This window comes from Episyrphus balteatus, chromosome 3 (genome assembly GCF_945859705.1).
Source record: "Episyrphus balteatus chromosome 3, idEpiBalt1.1, whole genome shotgun sequence".
NCBI classification, from domain to species: domain Eukaryota; kingdom Metazoa; phylum Arthropoda; class Insecta; order Diptera; family Syrphidae; genus Episyrphus; species Episyrphus balteatus.
The window spans coordinates 40,007,382-40,024,376 of NC_079136.1; the positions used below are offsets into that span (position 1 = coordinate 40,007,382).

Consider the following 16,995-nt stretch of genomic DNA (forward strand, 5'->3'; position numbering starts at 1 on the left):
TATGACACCCAGTCTTCGAACCCGTTCGTCGAATCTGTTCGTTTGCTGACCTACACACACGAAAAAAATGTTGTCCATACCTACCTATATTTTTTTTTTATTTGTCGAAGAGAAAATACATGCGGAAGAGAAAATACATGCGGAAGAGAAAAATTGGAGTTATGTTCGCAAAGCTTATACATAGTGGGAGTGTGTGAGGTGTGACGTGTGACTGTGGAAAACGAAAATATCCGTAGAGCGTAGATACCGTTCAAACACAAAATACTCATTATGGTTTTAATGTATTTGTAGTTGTACCAATTACAGTTCACAGTTCAGAGTTCACACAGTTCTAAATTCATTAAATTAATTAATTAATTAATTAATAATTAATTAAATTCATTGGATCTACCAGGAATTCCACCACATTATTTGAAATTAAAAGTTGGTATTCCAATTATTATGCTGAGAAATCTTAATCATCCAAGATTATGCAATGGCACCAGATTGGTAGTGAAACGTTTAATGAAAAATCTAATAGAAGCAACAATTTTAACTGGTAAATTTAAGGGCGAACATGTTTTAATACCACGAATACCAATGATTCCATCTGATTTGGCTTTTGAATTTAAGCGTTTGCAGTTGCCTGTTCGTGTCGCTTTTGGTATGACCGTTAATAAATCTCAAGGCCAAACCCTTGAAATCTGTGGTATACATTTGGAACATCCAGTTTTCTCCCATGGTCAACTTTATGTTGGTTGTTCACGTGTTGGTAAGCCATCAGCCTTATTCATTTATACGACCAACCAAGGAAAAACCAAAAATATAGTTTATAAAAAAGCATTAGAGTAAAAAATAATCAATAAAATACATACATATACAAAAAAATTAAAAAAAAAAAACAGTTTTTTTAACGCCCTGCGAATCGGTCGGGGGTCTTGCTATCTTATAGGTATATAAACCGGCAACACCGGCTGACTTATTTTTCTTATTTTTTTTTTAATCAAAGGGGAATAACAGTAGATGGTTTAAGGCTAAAAAATTAATGATTTTATAGGGTAAAAAGAGGTAACACGATATTGAAAAACGAGGCTATTTTATAAACGGTAAGGTGAAGAGAGTTGAATTTTTTTTTAAATGACAGATAAATTTATTTTTAAGGTTAAAAAACGAATTGAAAAAATTCTAAAAAAATTCAAAATTAAGTTGTAGTGAAAACATGTGGTTGACATTCGACAAAAGTCTTATTACAGGTAGGGAAATTTTTTTACAGAAATAAGAGTTACACCATTGGAACGATACTTAAAAAAAAAAAATTAGGTGTCTCAAACGGATTTTTTTCATAGGCACTTCATTTTGAAATATGAGTTTTTGAAAAACAACTCATTTTTAGGAACATTTTTGAGTAGTTTTTTTTAATTTTTTTGAATTTTTAAAAGCCTGCAAAAAATCTCAAACTAATAGAAAATATAGGTTTTAGTTATGCGCATGCATGAGTATTTTGCATAGGCCACTTTTGCTAAAAGTTTAAAAGTGAATATTTTTAAACTCATTTTATGAACTCTTCAAGTTTTGATCCTCTTTTTCATTTGAAAATTAAACAATTACAGAGTCGAACATTAGAAATAAATACAAGAAATGGCGGAACGAAGTCCGCCGGGTCAGCTAGTTATTTCATAATTTCTTGAAAGTAATGCCGCACGTAGCTTAGAAGCAGTCTCGCTTTTATTTGTTTAGCTTCCAAAAGGTAATTTAGTGGTAAAAGTAAGATTTAGGTAAGCTTTAATAACTTTACAAAATTATTGCTCTCACAGGAACTACCTGCTCGGTTGTTTAGTTTGCTATGGAACATCTTGCTCTTAATATTTAAATTTTAATACAAAAATTATCTTCAACCATATTTCATTAAATAAAACACATTTTGTGCTTCCTTATTTAACCCCATTAACATCATTACTGAAAACATTATAAACTTTCAAAGCTCAATACTTTTTTTTTAACCCTAACCCTTTTATCAGCATACCTTATTAATTAGGTACATCAATTTACATCTTACATCTTCTTTTCTTATCTTCTAGTCTATAAAAAAACATTTTTTTTTCAGCACAAATTGTTTGCACTTTGTAGTCATAAAAACTTCAAACTTTCCGCAAATTACTTTCTCATTCCCAAAAAAAAAAAATTTGTAAGATAGAGTATATAATATTCTTTGGTACAGAACAAACAGCCTTGGGCTCAAGCAGTAAATAAATTTGAATTACATAGATACAACGACGACGATGAAGATGCCGCCGCAGTATTCCTGTGAGACGCTTCCAAAGAATGACGATGACGACTATTAAATAAGAAGATAATCACTTTGTTCAACTAGAAGACTGTAGCACCTGTAAATGAAGATGAAAGAGTAAGTACAAACTAGAGACTTGAATGAAATAAACTTTGACATAAATTCAATTCAACAATGATTAATTATATCCCGCTGGAGTGTCACGATTTAGATGCGTCATTTCGAAGAAAAAATATTTTTGTCTCAATAGTGACATTGTTATAATTTTGTTAAAGCAAACGATGAAGTTAATAATCTACAAACTTTTAGGCAGAAATTGTTTGAAGAGTTCAATTTTCGTTCACGTTTTAATAATTATAGTTATCTGTGTTGTTTCCTGGAGGAGCGATTTTGAAGAAAATTGTGCCTGGGGTGAACATAAGAACAACTATGCAACAAAATAATCTCAAGACATTGTTTTTTTCATATTTTTTACCTAGTTGATGCCATAATAGTTCCCGTAGAGCTCGTTTACTCTATTTTCTACTGATTCAGACCGGTATCAGAATCAGTATACAGTATCGCAGTATGAACTACACAGTATCTAATACCCAATATCCATTATCCGTGATCCATTATCCACTTATTTATTAACTACTATCCTTATTCCATTTTTCATTATCCATTATGAACTATCCATTATCGATTATCAATTATCCATTACTCATTATCTAGTATCCAAGAATCTTCATCCATAATCCATTTTCCATTATCCATTATGCACTATCCATTATCCAGTATCTAGTATCGATTAACCACATATTATCTAGTATTCTATTATGCAATATTTAATATCCAATAAACCTTAACCAGTATGTAATGTCCAATATCCATTATTAATTATCCATGATTCATTATCCAGTATCCATTATTCATTATCCATCATACCATTCCACCATTCACTATGCAATATCTTTTATCCGGTATAAAATATCCAGTATCCCAGTATCCAGTATCCAGTTTCCAGTATGCAGTATCTAGTATCCAGTATCCATTATACATTACCTATTCATTTATCCATTAACCAATATCCATTAGGTATCCATTATTCATTATCAATTATCCATTATCCATTATTAGATTAGATTAGATTAGATTAGATTCTTCCTTTATTCATTAGATAAATTACAATTTTTTTTTTCTATTGGAAATACGGACATGACAATGCTGCCGTCTGCCGGAAATGACATTTCAGTATAATAAATAAAATTATATAAAGAGAAGATGTATCAAAAAGATTTACAATAAATTTGAAATAATAAATTACATAAATAACTGTTACACAAAATATTAGACAAAAGTTTATATTAACATAGATATGAGGAGTAAATTTGTATATAATTTTAAATTTTAAGTATTAAATATTAATTTTTTAATTTTAAAATTTTAAATTTTTTAAATTTTATTATCCATTATTCATTATCTATTATCAATTATCCATAATCTTTTATAAATTATCCAATATTCAGTAACTATTATCCAGTATTCAATATCCAATACTCCTTAACCAGTGTCTAATATCCAATATTCATTATCCAGTATCAGTATCAATTAACTAAGCTTCGGCAGTTGTATGAACTAAAAAGCCTATAATTTTGAAATATCCGACCCTTTACATAACAATAATATAATTATTATCCGCGACCCTAGTCCTTAGCAATACTTATAAACATTTTACTTAAACAAAAAGTTAATTAATAGTTTTCACACTTTAGACCTTTGATCTTCATTTCTATTCGTTCTGTGTTCTGTCCACTTTGACCAAAATTACTCAACCAAGAAAGGAAGTCAAAAGAAAGCAAAACATAGACAAAATGTGTTCTCAGTTTAATTGCAGTTGACCACCAAATTGTTGCCCATTGTTATGCTTTTTGCTTTCTTGACTCTTAAGTCAACGTTAATGGAACCCTAAAACAAAAAAAAAACAAATAGCATTGCAAAGGAAAGTGCTTCTGTATATTACCTACAATTGTATAAAAAAAAGTCTTAGGTGAAAATATTTTTATAGTAAGTGCTAAAAAGATTCATGTTTTTTAGAAAGAGGCCGAGGGTCCATCACGGATGAATGATGATGAAAAATCATTTTTTTGTTTTTTTTTTGCTTTTGTTGTAATTATCCAACCAACAACGATGGCATTTTTTTTTTTGTGGTATGTAATTGAAGCATCTAGTAGTGTTGTAGTTGGTTTTGGTCATTTCTTTTATTTCAATTGGAGATTTAGTTTTCTTTCAACTTAGCCCAGAAGTCCATCACTTTGGACTCAAATTAACTCTTTGAGTTCTTGTATAAATCGAAGCTATTTTAAAAGCTGGCTATTAGTTCTAGTTTGTCTATTTCATCTGTTAGTTGTGTTGAATAAATAATCCTCATTTAAGGGAATTTCTTTTTTTGATCATTGATTTGAAGTGATTTTGATATTAAAATGTGTATCATATTAAAAGGACTTGCCATGTGTTTTGTGCTTCTAGGGACATTATCAAGTGGACTTACAGCAAGTATTGATAGTAAACTAGAAATGAAAAAATCTATTGACAATTGTGAAACTGAATTCAGTTTTACTTGTTTGAAGTTGGAATTTGTAAAACTTCTTGAACGATTAATCGAACGTAAAGAAATCGATATACTACCTGGGATTAGTTTAATCCAGGATACGAGTGTTACAGTGCAAAAGAATACAGAACTAATTGCTGGTAAAAATCTTGTACATTAATTAAGCTTTCATATATTTTTTAATATTCGATTAAAAAAACAGTTTTGTGTGTGCTCTGATAAAATAAGGCAAGAATGTAAAATGGGTTTTAGCTCATACTATGTCAAGTTCAATGCCATTAAAAAAGCACAAGTATTATTTTCAAACAGCTCCTATGATTTTGATTAAAAGGTATTTTCTTTTGTACCTAACTGGTAAATTTTTCAAGCAAATTATTGAACCATGTTTTTTACAATTTTTGGTTTTCCTTCAAAACTAGTTCAATTTAACAGTATATTTTGCATATAAGTTCTTATTAAAACAAAAAAAAAAAACTTCGAAAATTAATTTTTTTACAATTTTTGGAAATTTTAACAGTTTTGTTTGAAAAATCAATCGCAAACAGGGAATTGCATTTAAAATTTAATTTTTAGAATTAAAAAAAAAAAAAAAAATATCTGTTATTTTCTTTCTAATCTAATTTTTATTAATTTGTTTTTTGTTTTTAATATTTACTAACTGTATCTCCCATATAATTTTTTTTACTTCAAACTTGTTAAATACTGATTTCATTGATTATTTTTTTTTTATAAAATCATTAAAGTTTCCTTCAGAAAATTCTAAAATAAAATTTAAAAAGTGGCCCATCGGTGTAACACATTGTGACATACATCAAATGAAAGGTCTCGATGAGTGTATTATTTTTGTATATGGGCAAAAGTCTGTATCTCGTGCAGGAAAAGTGCAGTGATGCATTTTATGTTCAAAAATGTATGTAATAAAATTTTAAAAAAAGTATACATTTTGGCTAGATTCTCGATTAAATTGATTCAAGAACATAATAACTGTGTTCAAAGTTCAATTAGGCTATTCCATCATCAATTTTCACACATGACGCAATGCATTTTTCGTTTTTTAGAACCCTTTTGTATGGGGCGCGGCTTATTGGTGTAACACATTGAGACAAACATACATCAGATGAAAGATCTCAATGAGCGTATTATTTCTTTGTATGTACAAAAGCCTCTATCTCGTACAGGGGAAGTGCAGTGGTGCATTTTATGCTCAAAAGTAAATGTAACACATTAAGACTTACATCAAATGAAAGGAACATGATGAGGGCATTATTTCTTTGAATGGACACAAAACTCTATCTCGTGGAAAGTGCAGTGGTGCATTTTAGGTTCAAAAATATATAAAACGTTTTTTTACATGTTTGTGTTTTTAGAACAAAAAAGGTGGAGAAAATACTAAATCCATGTCGTAAGGTTTTTAGTTTAAATTGATAATACCTACCAACATTTTTTTAGTAATATATCTTATAGTTTGAGTTGCATTTTGAAAAATTAGTCATAACCTTCGTGCATTTCATAAATCCATAAAAACCGATGAATGCATTTTTTTGAAAATGAAAGCAGTTGAGGGATTAGTCCAATAGAACACCGTTATTATAATGTTTTTGAATCAAGTCAATCGACCATCTAGACGAAATGTATGCTTTTCTGAATTTTATTAGATACTGCACTTTCCTTGCACGAGATACAGACTTTGGCCTATATAAGAAAATAATACACTCATCGAGACTTTTCATTTGAAGTATGTCTCAATCTGTTACACAAATGAGTCGCGTTCCATACAAAAGTGTTTTAAAATTCGAAAAATGCATTGCGTCATGGGTGAAAAGCGTTGGTGAAATTGCCCAATTGTACTTCCACACAGTTATGTAATGTTTTTGAAACAATTTAATGGAGAATCGAGTCAAAATGTATACTTTTCTGAATTTTATTACATACATTTTTGAACATAAAATTTTCAAGACCGATAAATCAATTTAGGGTGCTGATTCCGATAGCAATATAATTTATTTTCTCGCAGCTCTAGTTTTAAATAATTACTTCATAAAGAGGCATACAAATACTTACAAAATTATTTTGTTATTTTTTTTGTTTTTCATTTTACTTACTGAATCGAAATACATACATACATTACATTCGAAATAAATTTTTTCAGTAAGACTTTTAAAACGCATGTGATTTTTATGCTCAATGAACCCACATAAGGTTTGATAAATTTTTTTCTGGAAAATGGTAAAAAAAACAGTTAAAATAAACATAAATTTAAAATTAGTACGAAATAACCAACTAAATTTGAAAAATAAAATTTGATGTAAATTTTACTGAAGAATTTTAAAAAGTGGAAAATTGTTGGCCTGTTCTTTTCAAAATTTTGTTTTCAGACATGATGTATTCTGTTTGAGAGTTCAATTTCAGTATTTTAATAAAACAGTTTTACTGATCCAAGATATTTTGTATGTATAATTGTGCGATCAACTCATGCATTTTATTTCTTTTCGTTTAATAGTTTTCCCAGATATTTTTTAACAAAGTTGATTTTTATCAATTTTTAAGTGTTTTTTAAAACATTTTTATTAACAATTAAAGTAATTGCTCATATGGTAAAACAAGCTCTAATAATAAAGCTTTTTTGAAAAAAAAATTATAATTTGATTTGTTTTTGAAGATAAGTAAAAATGTAAACAAAAATCAAATCAGTTTTTCTGAATAGTAAACATCGTTTTAAATGATTTCGACCACAAAACGAAGAAGGTGTTGCATTTGAAAATTTGTTAGAACCGTTCACCACCGGCTCACAAAAAAAGAGCGGTCAATAAGTCAGTTTTGCCCGAAAACCCTCAAAATTTTAATAAATTTGCAAAATTTGAATCTCAAAATCATTTAAAACAAATCCTTTATTTTTTAATTACAGAAATTGCCCGAAGTTTTCCAAAAGATCCTGACCAGCGTTTAAATGCATTCATAGTTACAAAATTCAAAAACTTCCTGCAATCCCATTCGTTACGGTTTAAGTTGTTAACATCAGATGATTCATCATCGTCAACTGAAGGATCTGTAACAACTGGAAGAAAGGGTAAATTTCACAAAAAAGGAGGCATGGAAGCACTCTTAGCTGCCGGTTTAATGATGAAAGGTTTGTTCTGAAATTTTGCTTCAGCATTTTTATTACAAATTAATCTTTTTTGATAGGAACATTAATGGCTTTGGGAATGGGCACTCTAGCACTAATAGCTGGCAAGGCTCTGATTACAGGACTAATGGCATTAACACTCTCAGGTGTTATTGGATTAAAGGCTCTAGCATCGTCAGGAGGCAAGTCAACGACTTATGAAATTGTTGCCAAACCTGTCTACACTTCATCGCATTCGCACTCTGTGAGTCATGATGAGGGTGGACATGGTGGCCATCATAGTGGACACAGTGGCAGTGGCTATGGAGGAGGTTATGGAAGATCGATTAATTTGGATTTGCCACATCATTTAAAGGCACCTGAACTGAACTGAATGAAGTAGGAGATTTAAAATTAGGACAAATGTACTTTTATTTATTTATTTGATTATTTATTTTAATTTTAAGTTCAAAAAGAGTTTTGTGTAGGTATACATTGTAAATTTACATAATTGTGAAATTTAAAAATTAATAATAATATGAAGCTTACCTCTGTTTCCTTGTTTAATCTTCTTAAATAAAAATTTGCCTGAGAGTATGATATTAGAAGGTGAGATATATTTAAAATTCTTTTCAAATGCCCTGAAATTATTTTAAATCTATAAATTAAGGTAATTGCTTCTTCTAGAAAAGACACAAGAAAGAATGCCATTGTTATATAAAATAAAATGCACACGACTGGGTCGCACGAACTTGCTCTTAGAACTAAAAAATTTTTATATACCAATGTGTATAAAAAAAATTCGTTCTTCAAGTGTAAAAAACAACTCTTTAAATGAAATTGAGGTCGAAAGTATGCAGTTTAATTATTTATTTTATAAAGATGCATTTTTAGAAAAAAAAAATTTCAAAATCTTTGGAGACTTTTTTAAAGAGTATTTTTTTATAAATAATTTTTGAATCAAAAATTTAAAAATAAAATTGGCATGCCATTTTGTAGAAACTTTTAATCAACACGTTAAACCAAAAATGTCAAAAAATTCAATGTCACGTTTTCGAAAATTTGATTTTTCAAAAACAAAATTTCAATTTTTTTTTTAAACTCAAAAATTTTTTTTTTCAAAATTTTAATTTGGATTTATATTAAGGTAATATAAGTGTTTTTTTTTTTTATAAAAAATCGTTAAAATTGAATTTGTAATTTGGAAGATTGTTAGAAATTTAAAAAAACGGTTCTATGAGAGGTACCGTAAATAAATATTTTTGAAAAAAAAAACTTTTTTCATTGAAAGATAGACCTTATTTAAAAACTAATACTTGATTTTTTTTATAAAAATCGTCAAAGCCGTTTTTGAGAAAATTAATGTTTTTCAAAATTGGTATACCACAGGTACCGTTATTTTTTATCCAAAAAAACCAATTCCAAAAACCCCTCTGTACAGGATCCAAAAACTGCTACATATCAAGTTTGAAGTAGATCGGCCTATCCGTTTACGCTGTAGCTTCTTATACAGACCAACAGACGTACTGACAGACTGACATCCTGACAGACAGACGGACTTTCGAGACTCACTTTGTTCGCATTTTCTATCATCGAATTGTCATAGAAAATTGTTATTTCAACTTTTTTTTTTACGAATGCATAACTTGATTAAAAGCGATCCTTATATTTTTTGTAATTCCTTACTTAGGTTGGATATATACCAATTGCATTTTTTGCAGAGGCTAAGCGTCTTTATGCCTGATAATCTTAATTTTAAATCATTTTAAACATTTAAACAAAGAGGAACAAATTTTTCCAAACATTTAAATAAATAATAATAAAATACCCTACCCACTACAAGTACTAACATTTGCAAGCTTTATGACATAAGCTAGCTCATTGAGCTTTTTGCAGTCGATATTACTTCAAAATATGCAGTAAAATTCATGATTTCATTGTATTATTTAAATAATTGTTGCCTACCTTAAGGTATATTATGAAATAGTCTGTTTATAAAATTCAAATTTTCCCAAACAAAAGAGCTGAGATACAAACTTTCTGTATATTTCTTCTATCACAACTGTTATGATATTTTTGAAATTTACATGATGTGTCTTATACAAAGTAAATTAATAAAGATTACGTACAATTTTGTGCTATAATATCTTTGAATAACAAAGCCGAAAGAAAGTTGATTGATTCAATCCGCGATGTAAGATCTTGTGTAAGATCTACGGGAATATTTTAGTCCAGTGTCATAAGTCCATATTGAAATATTAGCCGACTTGTGTTTTCGCTCTGACGTAAGGAATGAGCAGCCAGGCATTATTAACTGGTCAGATCAGTGCGAGGATCCACTTGTAACTTTTTGAAAACAGTATTGTGGCTGGTGTTTAAGAAGTATATCATAAAATAAAATTAAACTACGAGAGTCGAAATAGGGGTTGGGGTCAAAATTCTGCCGGTGTCAAAATTCTTTTGTCAAGATTCTGCTTTCAATATTCTACTTTACAAAATTCTGCTTTCAAAATTCTGTTTTCAAAATTCTGGTGTTCAAAATTCTGCTTTTCATAATTCTGTTTTTCAAAATTCTGAAAAAAATTAAAAAAGGGGTTAAAAAATATTAAAAAGCCGCGCTTTTCCCCCTTTTTCACCCTTTTTTAATTGCAAAATTCTGTAAAATCAGCTTCTTGCTTATTTGATTACTTACCTACATAATTTGTCATTCTTTGAATGCATATTAATTTTTGTTTTATAAAAGAACAAATTTGAAAATATTAAGAAAAGGTTTTTCATACTAAACATTTCCGAAAATAATTCAAATTTTTTTAATTTATCAAATAAAGATGAATATTCAAAAATTTTAATAAGAAAATTAATATCTTGTATCAAACAACATCGGTTCCAATAAGTTATAGATTTTATTTGAAAGAAAGTCAGTCTATGCATTTTAAAAAATATTTGCGACACTTAAACAAAACAATTTAGGAAAGTACCAATGTTGAATTACATTGATGAGGTGTATCTTTCTTTAGTCAGCGCATAATGCTATAAAAAAAAGCAGAATTTTAAAAAACAGAGTTTTCGTTAAAAAAGCAGAATTTTGAAAAGCAGAATTTTAAAGCTAGAATTTTGACCCGATCCCTCGAAATAGTTTTCAAATGGCTATGACATATTCAGTAAGTGCGAAGAAAAACTAGGTATCCTGTCATATCTACGTAGTCCGTATAATTAAAGTACGGTACATCTAAATGGGTTGTAAAAAATCATTTGTTCAATGCATTTATGTACCATTGTAAATTAAAAAAAAAATTATTTGAAATAAAAAAAATTGCATTAAAAAAAATATTTATTAAAACCCAAAAAAAAATTGCATCATTGTATTTCCATACAAAAATTTTTTACGGTAAATATGTAGGTATGTAAAAATATTTTGAGTTAGGAAAAAATATAATTGCAAATGAAAAGTGTTCTTTATTGAGAAAAAATTCAATGCAAAATGTGTGCATTCAATATTTTTTTTTTTGTATTTGTCGAAAATCTAACAATTTTGACTATTTGACCATACATTAGGTTTAATTTTATAGCTAATATAGCTGATGTATTTTCAAATAGTCAAAATTGTAAGAAATTCGACGAATGTAAACAAAAAAACATTCACATTATGAATTTTTTTTTAATGCAGAGATTTTTTTATTTGTAATCAAAATTTTTTTCAGTTGCAGTAAATATTTTTTTTTCTTATGCAAATTTTTTTTATTTGCAATAAATACTTTTTTACTTGCTCAATAGGGCAAGTATTGGTTTCGTGTAAAAAAAAAAATTCGAGGTTTTAATCAAAACTAACATTACGATGATGGAGAAGTCCAAAAAAGTTGTTTTCGTCAAGACGTCCGTCGGTCTGTGCGTCGGTGCGTCGGTGCGTCGTCACAAAAAGCTGTACATGAAGCTGCAGCCTAAACGGGTTGAGGGATTTTCTTGAAATTTGGTACAGATGATTTTTTTGTAATTTCCAAGGTTGGTTTTTTTTTTTTGTTTTTTAATATCTCGCTTTAAACGTATACCTCCCAGTTTTGTTTTGGAGTTATTGCAACTTTCTCGAAAACGGCTTTAACGATTTTGATTAAATTTAACATACGTAATGCTTTTTGCAGTTCTAACATAACTGCGTTTTTAGTTTTTCTCAAAAAATGCGAATAGTGAAAATATGACATTAACTCTTTTTTAAATCGCGGATGTCGGCTCTTCCCGTACATCTTAATGGAGTTATTGCAATTTTCTCGTAAATGACTCTAACGATTTCGATTAAATTTTACACAAGTAATGTTATACGTAAATCTAACTTAACTGCATTTTTAGTTTTTCTCAAAAAATACGGATAATGGAAATATGACTTTACATTTTTTTTAATCTTTGATGTCGGCTCTTCCCGTACACCGTTAATGAGTTATTACAATTTTCTAGACTAAATTTGACATACATAATGCTTTAAGTGATTTTAATATATGTAGCTAATTGCGTTTTTTGTTTTTGTCAAAAAAACACGAGTAACAAAAATATGGCGTAAGAAAAACTAAAAAAAAATAATTCAATTAAAAAGTTAATAACTTTTTATTATTAATTAATTAATTAATTAATTAATTAATTGAATTATATTCAATCACTCCGCTTAAAAATAAAAATAATTTTCATTATTTTTTTCACTTTGTTTAAAAAAAAATAATTTCGTATTTTTGCATTTCTTATGAAATTCCTTAAAAAAATCAAATTTTAACTAATTCAAAATATTTTTTTTTTAAATCTTTGACATAAAAGCTACTTTTATCATAAGAGCAAGTACGTGCGGCCCCAGTCGTGCATTTTATTTAAATTTCAAATGCATTTTTTTATAATTCATATTTTTACAACCTTGGTTGCGACATTAATCTGAAGCACACTAGTAACATTTGGCAAAAAATTAATTTTGTTGCACCGAAGGAAAAATCGAAATTTAGCATGATTGATAATAGCTTTTGAAAATTCAAAAAAAAAAGAAAGTTACCTGTATTTTATGCAGTGCTTGCCTAAGACCTTCAGTAACATTCTGAAGCTCAGTATTTGCTTTGGGCTAAATAATGTTTAGGCAGATGAGCATTTATTTGTTTTTGCAGAATCTTTTAAAGTCCTTAGAGACTAAAATGGCAGTATGGAAATACGCTTAAAATCATCATATTTTTGGCATGATTGGTGAAGCGGTATGATTTTGGCAAATTTCCATATCTTTGGATAGGTATTAGGTACACACCAAACATCAAAATAGTAGGCTTTTCAAAAGCTGACATCCGTTTAAGGATATGTTGAGATGGTAAAAATCATTTCGAAAAATTTCTAAAAACCACTCAATATCGGTTTCAAATAAAAATTATTTTTTTTTTAATGTAAGTTTTTTGGCGTATTAATACAAAAATTATGATTTAAAAAATGATTTTTGTTTTGAAAAAAAATTGGGGGGTTTCGAATTGTATCAAACGAAAGCAAATTCAAAAATAAATTGGAAATTACAAACGGAAAGAGATTTTGAAGAAATTTAATAAAATATTAATGTATTTCGTGTGCCATAATCCTTTTTGTTATCTCTCCAATAGGCTGTGGAACTTATTAAGTGCAATTTAACAAAACAAGAATGAAATCAATTTTGAAAATGCCGAGACCTTTTAGTACTTTGCAAATAATTATTGCTTGCCGAAGAGAAAGCTGTTCTCGATTCAAAGCAAATTTGAATGTTTGATAAAAGGCTGTTAACTTGGAACATAAGCTCCAGACCAAATTATCTTAGACAATGGAGATATAACTTGGGAAAAGAAAAACTTAAAATCTCAAATTTTTCAATTCAGATTAAACAAAAAATGCAATAAGATTTGAATTTGCAGCATTGCCCTACATGACTAATTGAAAGTCATTTCTCATTCCTCCTAACGAGATCTAACGTTCCGAAACGTTGCTGCAGCTGTCAATTTGAATTTACTCATAGTTACCATTATTTTCATGCATCCTTTAGCAAAGTCAAAAGTGCATTTAGTAACCAATTAGATTTTATTATTTTTGCACTCTACAAAAAACAGTTTGTAGACACATCAAACACATCAACACTTTTTTGCTAAAGAGACCGACCATAACAGCAATGAGTAAGCGTTGTTTTTGTTCTCCCACAAGCAAAGGTGATGATGATAATGACTCTGAAAATGGAATCAACTGACTTACTGACCGAATCAGTTCGCACAGTTTAAACAGCAAAACGCTGCAAGCTTCTTAACAAAAAAGGTTTACAATAAAAACTTAGTCCGCTAGTCGGTCATTTATATCAGTTGATAAATAACAGTTTCTATTATTGTGCCGTTCTTGCTGATGATGGGCAATTTTTAATGCTTCAGTAATATTGTATTGGGACTCTTCTTAATTACCATGCGAAAAAAGCAGAGTGCAAAGGTGTGGAAAAAAATTGAGAAGTGATAATGCAAAAAAATATGTATGCTTATTGCCCCACGGTGCGTGGCGTGGTGGGCAATGATTTTAAGGTTATACTGGTAATTGTTTCAGTACTTTCTAGGTAGGAATTTAATTATTATTAAATTGGTATTGCAACTTCAGTTTTTTTTTGTGTTGTTGAAGAGTTTTGCAAGTGATTAATTGTTATTAATTGGCTGCAAATGAAAGTGGGAATGCGTCAATTTTTTTTGTTGAAAAAACTTACAGATTTTTTAGAAGTGAAAATATTATAAAAAGTTGACAAAACAAAAAAGATGAAAGTTAAAAAAGCAAAAACAAAAAAAAAAACCAAGACAAAATATTTAATTAGGTACATATAAGGAATTATTTGTCCCACGGATGTCTTACACATACAAACTTCAAACATATATATATATATATCCTGAATAAAGTAAATTAATCAATCTCAAGAATTATAAATAAAATAAATATTTTGAAATACATGCACATATAATGGAAATATTTTGCATTTAATTTCATTTTTTTTTTTTTTTTCAATGCAGAAAATTTTTTATTTGCAATAAATTTTTTTTTTAATTGCAAAATATTTTTATTTGCAATCAAAATTTTATTTTCAATGCAAATATTTTTCAGTTTCAATATAAACTTTTTAAATGCAAATTTTTTTCAGTTGCAATAAATATTTTTTTTTAAATTTCAAATGAATTTTTTTTGAATTGATATTTTTACAACCCTGTTTTCAATTTTTTTTTAACATTTTCAGAAGGCATTGGTAAAATGCTAGCCTTTCCTATAACCCGGTCTGCAGAATATTTTATTTCTGGTATTTGATAAAATTAATATTTCGTATGCTCTTGTTTTAAAATTTGAAGTTCCATTTTTGTAATCAGCTCATCTCCTGATTTCAATATATTCAAAGCTAAATGCTTAGTAAATCTAATTTTTCATCATACGTGAGAGATAATTTTCAGAAATAATTTTACACTTTTATGAAATATTTCGGTGTTTTGATTTTCATTAATCTGGTTTCAAATTTACTCTTTCCACCAATATTTTCAAAATATTTAAATTTTAAACACTATTACGAAAACGCAGTACTTTTTGAACTTTTGAACTTTTTGAATTTTTTTCTTAAAAAATTGAAGTAAATTGTCTGATTTTATTCTGACAGTAAGAACCTCTATAAATATTTAAAAAAAAAAAAATAATAATAATTTTGGACATGAATTGAAGTTCCTTAGACTGGTTAAAGTTAATGCATTCATAAATAGGATGGAAAATTAAAAAAAATGTTCTTTGAGAAAATTTTTCCAAAAAAAGTTCGTATGACTTTAAAAACCCTAAATCGACAAAATAAACCAAAATTTAAAAAAAAAACACACTTTAAAAAAAAAAAAAATGCAATGAGGAATATTAAAAACAAATATTTAGTAGATGTATCATGTATAATTACGGTGACCATATTTCCAGAAGCAAAACCCGGGACACATACAAAATTTTTCGGATCGTTTTAAAAATATTGATTCTCCAAAAAAATAAAAATAAAATAAATTAAAAATTTTTAAAATGCGTTTTCATAATTTTTGATATAAAGACTTCTTAAACGATTTATGGGAGCATTTTCGTTGAAATCATTTAAGTCGTATACAAAATAAAGAAAGCATTTTTATACTTAATAAGTACTGTTAATCACTTCTAAAAAAATCTTTTTCAATCAAAATCGTGAGAGCTTTTCTTTTAAATTTTAATTTTATTTAGGGCCAATTTTTCAATAGACAGTTAAACAGTCAGTTAGTACTTATTCCTAAGGATAGAGAAAAAATCAATTTTTCAACAGGCAGATATAGCTTATTCCTAAAAATAAAACTATCTGCTTCTTTCAGAGGCGAATAAAAATTATTTAGGGCCAATTTTTCAATAGTCAGTTAAATAGTCAGTTAGTACTTATTCCTTAGGATAGAGAAAAAATCAATTTTCCAACAGGCAGATATAGCTTATTCCTATGAATAAAACTATCTGCTTCTTTCAGAGACGAATAAAAATTATTCTAAGGAATAATCTCAATAAAAATATTATGTCAGTTGTCAAAGCTGTTTTGAAGGAATTTTGAAAAAAATACAGTGGAACACAAGAAAACAAAAACAATCATGAATAAAAATGACGTTTAATTTTAAATATTTTTGAATTTGACAAATTTTTTTTCTTATTCTGTAGAATAAATTATTCTTGATTGAAAAATTCAATGTTCTTATCTGATTGTTTATGAGCATAATAACTTTATTAGTCGAACAGTTAACTGACTGTTTATTAGAAGATTGAAAAATTGGCTCTTAAAGGAATAATCTCAAAAAAATATTGTGTCAGTTGTCAAAGCTGTTTTGAAAGAATTTTGAAAAAAATACAGTGGAACACAAGAAAACAAAAACAATCATGAATAAAAATGACGTTTACTTTTAAATATTTTTGAATTTGACAATTTTTTTTGTTATTCTGTAGAATAAATTATTCTCGATTAAAAAATTCAATGTTTTTATCTGATTGTTTATGAGCCCAATAACTTTATTCGTC

At 28.0% G+C, this 16,995-nt stretch overlaps 1 protein-coding gene across 1 annotated transcript; it reads left to right on the top strand.

Moving 5' to 3' along the window:
* Nucleotides 1-4,755: 4,755 nt before the first annotated feature.
* On the top strand, nucleotides 4,756-8,371 carry LOC129916801 (uncharacterized). The gene is made up of 3 exons (XM_055996940.1): nucleotides 4,756-4,996; nucleotides 7,762-7,983; nucleotides 8,040-8,371. The coding sequence occupies exons 1-3, from the start codon at nucleotides 4,756-4,758 to the stop codon at nucleotides 8,351-8,353; spliced, it is 777 nt and encodes a 258-aa protein (XP_055852915.1). The 3' UTR covers nucleotides 8,354-8,371.
* The last annotated feature ends 8,624 nt before the right edge of the window (nucleotides 8,372-16,995 follow it).

Coding starts and splice junctions, on each gene's coding strand:
- LOC129916801 (XM_055996940.1), top strand. CDS start 4,756: ATGTGTTTTGTGCTTCTAGGGACATTATCAAGTGGACTTACAGCAAGT. Junction 4,997..7,761: donor GAATACAGAACTAATTGCTG/GTAAAAATCTTG, acceptor TTTTAATTACAG/AAATTGCCCGAAGTTTTCCA. Junction 7,984..8,039: donor TGCCGGTTTAATGATGAAAG/GTTTGTTCTGAA, acceptor CTTTTTTGATAG/GAACATTAATGGCTTTGGGA.